The 11,994-nt window shown below is 41.6% G+C and overlaps 1 protein-coding gene across 1 annotated transcript in view; it reads left to right on the top strand.

Annotated features, from left to right (window-relative positions):
• Positions 1-8,062: 8,062 nt before the first annotated feature.
• The window catches only part of LOC115794631 (uncharacterized), a 28,401-nt gene continuing 24,469 nt past the window's right edge, over positions 8,063-11,994 (top strand). The window contains exons 1-3 of the mRNA XM_030750240.1: positions 8,063-8,257; positions 10,412-10,664; positions 11,820-11,848. Coding sequence (XP_030606100.1) covers positions 10,421-10,664; positions 11,820-11,848 — 273 coding nt within the window. The 5' untranslated portion in view covers positions 8,063-8,257; positions 10,412-10,420. The remainder of the gene's footprint in view (positions 8,258-10,411; positions 10,665-11,819; positions 11,849-11,994) is intronic.

Below are 11,994 nucleotides of genomic sequence, written 5' to 3'. Positions count from 1 at the left end.
CAAAGAGAAGTGGGAAAAGTCCAGTTCAGCACAGACACACAGAGATGATCTCTGTTTAAAGCTGAGGACAATGAATCAGACATTGAATATGGATGCACTGAAGCTTATCGGGATATTTATTTGGAATCTGTGGCTGAAAATAATCATTTTACTTAACTAGTAAGTCCAGAAGCTCATATTTCTGTCATAACATTGTTTAAATAGTGAACGCTTTCCTACGATATCCGCTAACATTGGCACAGAAACTTTAAGCTAGCGCCTCAAAGACGGCAAAACCTCTACAAATGCATCTCAGAGTTGGAATATCAGCGCTCTCTTACACCACATTAATCTAATTTCAAGTGCTTATTGATACTCACTGGCTTAATAATATCACTATATAAACGCTGTCCATTGAAATCCTCTTACCTGAACACTGCAGCATCCGCCGGAAGTCAGCGAGCATGGCTTCTGTAGTCCTTCGTCTGTAGTCCTTCATCCCTCTGTCAGTGATCCTCCGTTAGAACGATAACTACCTTCTCGACTGACTACGAGGTGCAGACGGCCCTTGCTGGCCCATATCTACGGGCCTGAAAACCGCTAATAAAGTCAGTAATTACCTGATAACATCCGAAGCGGGTGAACTGGCAGTCATGCAATTTACCTGAACAGCAACGGGAATACGCGTGACCATGGTCACGGCCGATGGGGGTCATGGGTACTGTAGTTCATTTATTTATTCATCGTTGGTTCATGGATTTAACACATAAGAAAAAACGGCTTCAGACCACGGAACTCAAAGAAAAAATTGGACACCGAATATAGCACTAACCATAAACATGTAAATATAAATTTAGACCTAAAAAGCCCCACAAATGTCGTCGTTACAACCATAAGCAGCACCCCAGATTAAATGAAACAAGGAGAAATTCATGTCAAAAGGATCGCAATTAAAGGCATGATTCAGCTTCTGAGCTTCCAGTTCAAAAGAAAAAAAGTGGGGGACAGGGGCAAAAAAAAAAAAATTCAGCTTATACTGCAGCTTAGAAGTCGTGCTCAGAGGCACGAACTTTATCCCACTGCATTTCGGGCAGGTTAGAAGTCGTGCTGAGTAACACGAAAAAAAGAGGGAATTCGTGTTCATGAGCACGAATCAATAGATTAAATTTCCTGACTATTGCACGAACTGCCGTGAGACCGGGTTGGTTCATTTGAGGGAACCGATTGCCTTAAACCTTTTACGTTGTATCCACACAATATGACACACACAACTTAAACCAATAACTTAAACATTTAATTTGTTAAATGCTCAACACTCACAGCTGCATTATGACATTTCAATTTTCAAAAATTTTGTGTTTCTCAAGAGAACGTTTACTCATCTCTACTTAGTATTCTGTAATTATTATTTTTCAGAATAAAAGCACACCAGAGGACTCACATTAGAGTCAGTTTCAGATTTAAGTCAATCAAACTGACATCAAACATTAAACAGTGTTTCTATTCAAATGAAATACACATGTGATGCACAAAACCATCTTTTTCCAGTTTTTAAATTATCATGGACACAGGAGCCGACTTCTCAGTGTGCCAATTCCACAGGTGATGCAGGATAGCAGGTGGAAATCCTGTGAATGGAAATAAAGAGAACTCACACACAGTTTATCTCTCCATGCGATGTGTACATATAAGAACAACTGAGAAACGATGATAAAACTGTCAAGTTTGTCAAAGTCTGGCAGTAAACTTGTTTATTAGAGGTCTGATTGACATGTTCAAGGCCTGAAAGCACCAAGTCCAGCTCAGCCTACCTCAGAGTTAACATTAACTTAATGTCTACAAGTATATATTTTCATGGCCTATCTCTCTAAGTGAACAACAGTGGGCAGGCAGGAGTGGTGAGGCAGAGAGTTGCTTGTTTCGTTGAGTTTCTCTCTCATTGTGCACTTCTAAAATCTACTGTTACTCTAATATGAGTTTGCTTAATTTTAGCTGACTAAGACAAACGAGCACTTGGGTGTTAGCTAGCGCTCAACATGCTGGTTAGAACTTTAACATAATCTGCATGAATCCCAAACTGACCTCATTTAGTGCAACTTCACTCATGAACGACTGCAGTGCGACTGCAAAGTAATATGTTTTGAAAAAAATCTAAACCAGTAAAGAACTGATCCACTTGAAGCTATTGCTAACCCCCTAAATCAGAGATACTGTGGTAGAATAATTCAGTGTAGAATAAATAATAATAATAGCCGCTTACAAAGCTGGGGTAAACTGACAGAACAACGTTACCTTACATTGCAGACAACTTGAAGCAAACGCGCAGCAGTGCAGCTGTTGTCAGGAGCTCTGGTCCAGGGTAGGTGAAACAGACCCGGTCCGCTCTCTTTCTATCTGCTGTGCAAGCCTTGACTCTCACCAACAGTCCAGATCCGTTCAAACACCAAGATTTTAAGTGACTCATTAGACAACAGAAAGCCACAAATGCTCTGATTTGGTTAAAAGGAAACACAACACGATTGCCATTTTTGGGGGCCTTTTGCAGCTTTATTTGACAGTCAGCAGTGAAGAGGGACAGGAAATCAGGAGGAGAGAAATAGGGGAAGACACGCAGAAAATGGTGAAAGGTCGGGATGCAAACCTGCACCATCTGCACTGTGGTCACCTGCCCTTCCACTGAGCCCCCCAGATGCCCATAGCCAACATTCTTTTAAATCTATAAATGTACTTATTAGGGATGGCACGATACCACTTTTTTATGTCCGATACCGATACCGATATTTTACATTTGGATATCGGCCGACACCGATATAAATCCGATATTTAAAATTGATCCAGGCATTTAAAAACATAAAAAAAAAAAATGTAAAAAAAATAAGTCAACAGTCTCTCACACAACAAAATCAAAGCCTTTTAGTTGTCCCACATACAAGACTAAGGACCAGGGCGGGCAGAGCTTTTTAGGCAGTGGCACCAAAGCTCTGGAACTGTTTACCACTCCAGCTCCATTTAGCTGACTCTGTGGCATCATTTAAAAATAGTTGAAAACTTTTCTGTTTAACAGGATTCTGGTTTCTGACTTTATTTTTATTCTTTTTCTTTTAATATGGTAATGTTATTATGTTTTTAACATAGTGTTTTCTGGAGGTGGGGGGGGGGGGGGGGTGATATTGTGTTTTAATTATTGTACAGCGCTTTTCTGTCTGTGAAAAATGCTATATAAATAAACTTTACTTACTTACAACAATAACTATCACCTGAATCCTGTTGCTTCTGTGTGAGAAGGTGATGCTTATGGCATGCTGCAAATTTCATTAGGGCTGCAACTATCGATTATTTTAGCAATTGAGTATTCTATTTATATTGATTACCCAAGTAACTGGATAAGAAATACTTTTTTCATATTAACAGTTCATCTGCATATTTTAACTTCCGTACTGCAGTTTTTCCCTGTGTGAAACAAACAGGGTGGATGAGCAGCTACAAAGTTCTCTTTTCTTCACTTACTGATCAGGTGGTTGATGAAGGACCTCCAGCTGTTTCCCAGTAAAGGTTTAATGGAGGTTACAGGGACGAAAAGGCTTCTTTTGGACACTAGAAAAACCCTTCTGCTCCATCTGAGCACGCTGGCTCCGCCTCTTTCCGCTTGTACAGACAGACTGCACGTAAATCAGCTGACTGCTGCTATTGCGTCATCAGAGTTCACGTGAAAACTAGGGGCTGTGTGAGCGCAATCTTGTAATGCTTTATATTTACAAGCATTCTCCTGAATACGTTTCTACTGCAGGTTTATACTTAGTCACAAATCAGGGATTAAAGTATCAAAAATATTTTGACGGGGAAGGGGTTCTTCCGGTACCGGACGGTCACCAGTGCTAATAGCTGCGCTCACTAGCAGTATGTCCGGGAGCTGAAGTAGAGAAATAACAGCTGTAGAAAAAATAACAGCTGATTCTCAGCATAGCGAGCACAACACACAAATAAGGCAGAGAGCGGTGGAGGCGGAAAAACATGTCAGCGATGATCGCTCAGTGTCAAAGGGAATCCGTCGCAGCGACGGAGGATCTGAGGGGGTTGTTTTCTAACTCCTGATCCCCCACTCCATTCCAGTAGGTGGTGGTAATGCAGCCCTAAGCTGGTTTGGTCAACCGTAAAGTCACAAGAAGAAGAAGACGACTGAGCCCTGTAATGTAGCTAATGTGAGCCAAACGTTAATTAATGTATTGCATTACATTTTTTTATTTCTTTCCGATATCCGATCCAGTAATTTAGGCCAGTATCGGACCGATACCGCATCCCTAGTTGAAAGCACTGGAGAAGTCAAAGAACATGACCCTCACAGTGTTCCCCGCCTGCTCTAGGTGAGAGAGGGATCTGTGCAGCAGGTAGATGACGGCATCGTCCACCCCCGATGCCGGGCTGGTAGGCGAACTGCAGGGGGTCCAGCGCTGAGCTCACCAGTGGGCGGAGGTGGTGCAGGATGAGCCTCTCCATGGTCTTCATTTGGTGAGAAGTCAGGGCCACAGGTCTGTAATGGTTGGACTCCCTGGGATGTGCGATCTTTGGCACTGGAACTATGCAGGAAGTCTTCCACAGTTCAGGAACCCTCTCCAGATTCAGGCTCAGGTTGAAGATGTGCAGGACCACCTGACAGAGCTGGTCTGCACAGTCCCTGAGCAGTCTGGAGCTGATTCCATCTGGTCCTTCCTGATCTTTGTCTTCCTGAGCTGACTTCTCACCTGATCAGATGTGAGGTGGATGTGAGGCTGGGTTGGGGTGGGTGATGGGGCTGGCTCCGCTGTGGGTAAGGGTGAGAGTGCAGGCAATGATGGCATTGCACCAGGAGAGAGGGGGGTCAGCATACGGAGGGGGGTAGATGGGAGCTGAGGGGTGGGGGAGGTGGTCAACGACCCAGAGTCAAATCTATTGAAAAATAGATTCAGGTCGTTAGCCGACCCCCGGTCAGCAGACACTGTGGCTCCTCCATTGTCCTCAAGGTGGCCAGAGATTTTTTTCATGTTTCTCCAGACGTCTCGGACTTTGTTATGTTGGAGCTGTTCCTCCATCTTCCTCCTGAAGCTCTCTTTGCCTCTCCGGATCTTGTATCTTACATCCTTTTGCACTCTCCTCAGTTCCTCCTTATCTCCAGATCTGAAGGCCCTCTTCTTCTCGTTTAGCAGGGCCTTCAGCTCTGGGGTCACCCATGGTTTATTGTTGGAGAAGCACCGTACCTTCTTGGGTGGCACAGTGTTCTCCACACAGAAGTTCATGTAGTCTGTGATGCAGTGGGTGAGGGCGTCGATGTCCTCACCGTGAGGCCTGCAGAGTTCCTGCCGTTCTGTACATTCAAAACAGTCTCTCAGGGCCTCACTGCAGTCCTCAGACCACAGTCTTATTATCTTCTTGGTGGTGGGTTTCCTCTTCACAATGGGGGTGTAGGTGGGGTGAAGAATGACCAGGTTGTGGTCTGAGTGGCCAAGCGGGGGTAGAGGTGATGAGCTGTAAGCCTCCTTTGTGTTAGCAAACAGCAGGTCTAGAGTTTTATTGTCCCTTGTGTGGCAGTCAATTTTATTTGTGGTTAGAAGAAGAAGAAGAAGAAACAGCCTTTATTGTCCCACAGAGGGGAAATTTGGGTGTAACAGCAGCCGCAGTTATTATAAATATAAATAAAGATATAATAATTCACACTATTAAGAAAAGAATATATATAAAATCAACAAACAATATTAACCTTAATACTACTAATAATAATAACACTATATACAATGTGCATGATGTGCCGGACTATTTACAGTATATTATATATTATCCTACATTGTGTAGGCTATTGTGGTTTTTGTTGGGAGCAGTGATGGTTATAAAGTCTTACAGCTGCTGGGAGGAAGGATCTACGGTAACGCTCCTTTGTGCATTTAGGATGCAGCAGTCTGTCACTGAAGGAGCTCTCCAGCTCAGCAACAGTTTCATGCATGGGATGGGAGACCTTGTCCATCAGTGATGTTATTTTGGTCAGAGTCCTTCTGTCTCCCACCACCTGCACTGAGTCGAGAGGACATCCTAGGACAGAGCTGGCTTTCCTGATGAGCTTGTCTATCCTCTTCCTCTCAGCTGTAGACAAGCTGCTGCTCCAACATACTGCTGCATAGAAGATGGCTGATGCCACCACAGAGTCATAGAAGGTCTTCAGGAGTGTCCCCTGCACTCCAAAAGACCTCAGCCTTCTCAGCAGGTAGATGAGTCAGCAGCACGATAAATGGCATGCAAAGTGATTGAATGTATGGAGAAAAAAGGAGAACACAAATATTAATTTTCAATATTAGAGTAGCCAATTAAACTACTCTGGTTAAATGAAATCTGACAGGTTTGGTTTAGCAACGGAAAATCAATGATGAACAACTTGGTGGTAAACAGAGCCCTCTTGTGGCCAAATAACATAAGTGCAGCATCGAGACAATGAAGACCACTGAGCAGGACGATTATTGTGTTTTTTGAAGAGAAGAGTTGTTTAGTTCAGTCATTACTTACCCATTAAAAATTCAAAAGAAATACTACCTAAACTGTGCAAATAACTGTAAGAATGATAAATGGTTAAAGAACTTACTGAAAACAAATGTAAAACAATGGAAGCAGTCGGCGACCATGTATGCCGCGGGGCGAAAAACAGGCAGCGCAGGTTCGCGTCTCGACTTGTCAATCTTTTCTGCGTGTCATCCCCCATCTCTCCTTCCGCTTTCCTGTCTCTCTCTCTCTCTCAAAAAGAAAAAAAAAAAGCCGCTATGGGCAAAATAAATAGAAAGAAAGATAGAAGCAGTAGTTAAAAACATCGAAAATGTAAGACAGGGACTGGCCAGCTTTATTTTATATACCTGACTGATGACTTTATTCCTTAACTTGTACATATAAATAGTTTATGGGTTAATTAGCATTGAAGACTGATTTTAACCCTTGTTATCTGGTTCACTGGTATTGACACTAAACAGAGAAATTTAATGGATTTAACCCGCAGCCTTGCTGGAGTTTTGGTTGCATAAAGCTGGTCAGTGTTGGCTCAATCAGGTCCATTTTAATCCAGTAGGCTGATGAATATGAATGAGCGTTACTGAGGACGGTCTGATTGTTTAACCCAGCTTTTATTTTCCTTAATAGATAATAAATTTATAACCTTAGGAATTTTTTTGATCTTGAATTAAGTTTTCAGATGTAACTTCACTGTTGCCAAGAGGTTTTGTGTTACCTTTGTTTACCTTCAGGTTCAACACGTTCTCGCTCCTGGAGTGAGAACGTGTTGGAAAAACAGGCAGCACAGGTTCGCGTCTCGACTTGCCCCATCTCTCCTTTCGCTTTCCTGTCTCTCTACACTGTCCAAAATAAATAGAATGAAAGGTGGAAGCAATCGATAAGTAGTTAAAAATATCGAAAATGTAAGCCAGGGACTGACCTGCTTTATTTGTAACTGACTGATGATTTTATTCCTTAACTTAGTTTGTGGGTTATTGAGATAGACTGATTTTAACCCTTGTTATCTGGTTCACTGGTATTGACACTAAACAGAGAAATTTAATGCATTTAACCCGCAGCCTTGGTGGAGTTTTGGTTGCATAAAGCTGGTCAGTGTTGGCTCAATCAGCTCCATTTTAATCCAGTAGGCTGATGAATATGAATGAGTGTCACTGAGGACGGTCTGATTGTTTAACCCACCTTATATTTTCCGTAATAAATAAAATATAAAACTCGCTAAGGTTACACGTTTATTATCTTGTGTTAAGTATTCAGATGTAACTTCACAACAAACTGAAGCAACAATAACTGAAGATATGAAAATGTAACAAAATCTACTTTTGCACCTGTGATATGAGACATCTTTCATTTCAGAATCATTTAAGGTGTGAGAAACAGTTCACCTCTGCAACTGTGATCCCATAACAAGATTTTAACATGTGAAATTAAAATATTTAAAAGAATTAAAAATTTCATAATTTATAAGTCCTGCCCAATCCATCACCCTCATGTTTCTTCCACGTGATCCTGCAGGTATTTACAGCAGTACCAACGCAACAGGAGTTTTAATCCACGTATTTGTTCAGTCCATGCAGTATGACTGTGCAGTGAAATGCTGATTTGAGGAGGGGCTGGGAAACTGTAGGCTGACCCTCCTTCAGAGCAGAGGACTAACACTAAGACTTCCTCTGCTTCAGGGCGCGGCTGTGATTCTAAACTTTCACATTTTCAGACATCCGAGTTCAGATGAGCTGATTCCAGACGGAGAGACAGAAACCAGGTGAGCTTTATTTCTGCTTTCAGTCAAAGCCGTCATAGCCGACATAACAGGACCCTGAACGATGGTAAAAATCGCTCAAAACAAGCGATGAACGACTGAAAAAGCAATTTCTGGTGTTTTTGTTCTTCCTTGTTGAGAATAATTACTGACTGAATTGAAAATATGACTCTGAGACAAGAAAAGAGGAAACAGACATTTCCTGGTCTGTCAAACAAAATCACGATACAGTGACAAAAACAAAGTGAAAGGAATAAATAACCTCATGTATGTCTTTAAAGGCTGTCTGAGTTAATACGAGGACAGACTGCAGTCACTGTCCAGGAGTGACTGCAGTCTCTAACTTAAAAAAGTTAGATTTTTGGAGTCAGAGAAACTTTCACTTTCGTTAAAAATGACAGTTTTCTGTGGCCACACCTGGAGGTAAATTACTTATGACGCTGCTCTCCGTTGCCTCCATCGCCACCGTCTGCAGGGACCTCCAGTGGTAATGGTTACCATTGAAGGGCTCTGCTCGGCTCCAGCTGCTGCTTCTCCCTGGACGTTTACTGCCTTCATGCCGGACCCCAGATCCAGAAGCCCACACTTTGTTTTGTATTACATGTATATAATAGGTATTACGGAAAAATACGACAAACTTACTAAAACTTCATTAAAGATTAAGGTTTCAAAGGGTGTGTACAGCCATTATAAGTAATCTTTCTGTTTTCACAGATTCATTTAACTTAAGATGAAGAGTATACACCCTCAGTGTCACTCAGTCTGATTTTGGTTTTCAAAGTAAAAGCCCTCTGAAACGTCACATTGGAGCTGTTTATCATCTGAATTCAGAATGCCATTATAAGGAACTCTTCTGTTTCCACAGTTCACTTTAGATCATTTTGTATTAGAAAATTAAAGTCTTTTGATATCTCCAAAATGAAAGCCTTCAAAAGCCTTCAGGTTGGGACCAGGAAGAACTGAGGAGGCTCGAACACAACCTAAGGTTAAAGGTAAGGAAATGCAAAGACTAGGAGAAGAGGAAGCTGGTGGCCACACTTAAAAAAAACAGTGTGTAAAGCAAAAAAGCCTGAGGGATGTGTGGAGTGAGATGAAGATAATCAGTGGGTGTGAGGTGACAGACAGCAGCCTGCAGAGAGCAAATGAGCTGAATAATTTCTCCTACAGGTTTAGTTTACAGCCTTCTAGTGCCTCCTCCACCTCACGCCCTGACCTCCAAACACCATCACTGCCTTCAGTTATTTTGCAACTACTTGCATTACCCTGGATCCACAGGAGAGGGTCTGATAGTTGAAGGTTCTGCTTCCTATTCTGGAAACTTTTGGAACCACAAACCTGTTCTCTTGGACAGAGTTTGGCACAGTTGTTTTTTTTTTTATTAATCTGCAAGAAATTAATTTCATTCCATCTTTGCAATAATCTTAATTATATTTCTCACTTTGTAAGAGACAGTCTGACATGTCCTCTGTTCTACATAGAAACAGTGTCGATATCCGTCCTCCTACAGTTCAGTTTTTGCCGTCGTACCACAACCAGTTTTGATCAAGGAGATAATGTCATAATTATCAGATAATGTCAGATAATGTCATAATAATAATTTCAGCCATGTTTGCTGGGTTGCTGTTTGTGCGTGTTGAGCTTTGCACAGAGGAACAGAAGCAGACTTTCTGCAACCTGCTTTTCAGCTGTGTTTAGGTCAGAGGAGCTTATGCTGCAGATAGGAGTCCATCATCCATCTGTCCATCCACAACTCACAGGAATCGCTCCTCCTCCTAAAGTATTGGTAAAATTGAACACAGTGATCACCTGATGGTTTCCACCCAAACTTTGCTCAAAGTCAAGGTCATATTTGTTGTTTTACAGGCAATAACTTGTGAATTTGATGGATTTGAGTCAGATGAGGTACTGCACTGTTGATGATCTGGTTTTAAGTTTGTCACTAAAGACATCATGAGAAGGAGAAACCCACTGAGCTACTCTGTGCTCACTGCTGATCCCCTCATTTTTAGACTAGGTTTAAGGTGGTTGTTTGTCATTTGAGTGATAGAAATGCAACAAAGTTCATGTCAGTAATGCAAAGCAGTCAGTTTGCATCCATCAGATAACAAACAGTAACATCCTGTCCTGCATGTGTGATGTGATTTATTCATTTTCCAGGTGGTAACAATGACGACTAAGAAGCTGCTCATTGAAACACTGAACCAGTTGAGTCCAGAGGACTTTGCTGAGTTCAAGTCAATCATTGAAGTGGATAAAAAGTTCACATTCTTCTCAAAGAGGGAACTGAAAGCAGGAAACACGCAGGATGTAGTGGAGTTGATGGAGAAGACGTACGGGCGAGGGTGTGTGGAGGAGACCAGAAAGGCTTTAATGAAGATGAGCAGAACTGATCTGGTGCAGAGATTATCAGGTATGACCTCAGGAACCAAACGTAAGACAACAAAGAAAGAAATGTGTGAAAATACTGCATAGATATAAGAAAACAGGAAGGACATCAGCTGAGTTCCAGTATTTTAAACAGATCAGAACAAATCCATCCAAATCCATTCATCATGGTTGGAAAGTCTTTAAGCAGCTCTACAGATTATAATTATGTCACTGTTAACCTTCATCCTCCTGACTGGAGTCCATGCAGTCCTCAGTTTATTTCAACTACTTTATATCTTTAGATGACATTAATTACATATCTGATATAATGCTTTAATTAAAATAATCATTGTTCTATTATGATTGTTTGTGCCAGTAAATTGGGGTCCTCAGGGACTCCAGTCGGTGGTCCATGTATGTTAAATGTGTGGGTAGGATGAGGGTTGATGAGGTTTAAGTGTCACTTTGAGGTGAAATCTTTTGTGTTATAAATGTTCACATTTATAACACATCCCGATGTGTTATAAATGTTCACATCGGGATGTGTGGCCCCAAGTCTTCTGAGCTCCTGTGCTGTGGATGGCCTGGGTCCCCTGGGTCATTCCCTATCTGCCTCTGGATCGCGGGGGGCATGGTTGCAGTTTCTCGCCCTCATTATCGAATACATTGCATGACAAAGGCGCATACACACACATTACTACAAACAATAAACTTGTGTGTGTGTGTGTGTGTGTATATGTAGGTGCATATGGGTGTGTGTATGGATGTGTGTGTGTGTGTGTGTGTGTGTGTGAGTATATCAACCCCTTTTATTTATTTATTTATTTATTTTTTTCTATCTCCTTTCCCCCCCCCCCCCCCCCCCCCCCCCCCCTCTTTTTCTCCCCCCCACCTCTTGTTCTTGCCCCTTCCTTGTTGCCTGTCAGACTTGGCATGAATAACTAAATAAAAAGATAAATAAATAAAAATAAAATTGCAAACATTAACAAGAAGAGCCTATAGGAAACATATAGAGCTGTTCTTGTCAAAGCAAATATGTTTGGTACATCAGTGCATTCGGATCATCATTCCGATTGTGAAAGATGCCAGACATGACAGGCTAGAAAAAAAAAAAAATAAAAATAAATAAATAAATGTTCATAAAGCCTGACCATGAAGCAGTTTCTAATCTGACTTTTCCTGTTTCTGTTTTCCTCAGACAAACAGTTTCCTGCACTGAGTCAGAGAGTGAGTAATGTCACATCAGTCGACTTCACACAGTTCAGCTTTGATTGATGAAGACTGGAAATCATCTTCATCTTTAATATAAATGATACACATCAAATTCATGCTGGAGCTGTGTCATGTTGTCATCATTTTCTTTTTTATGTTAT

This window comes from Archocentrus centrarchus, chromosome 16 (genome assembly GCF_007364275.1).
Source record: "Archocentrus centrarchus isolate MPI-CPG fArcCen1 chromosome 16, fArcCen1, whole genome shotgun sequence".
Taxonomy (NCBI): domain Eukaryota; kingdom Metazoa; phylum Chordata; class Actinopteri; order Cichliformes; family Cichlidae; genus Archocentrus; species Archocentrus centrarchus.
This window is presented reverse-complemented; position numbering and strand designations above follow the sequence as displayed.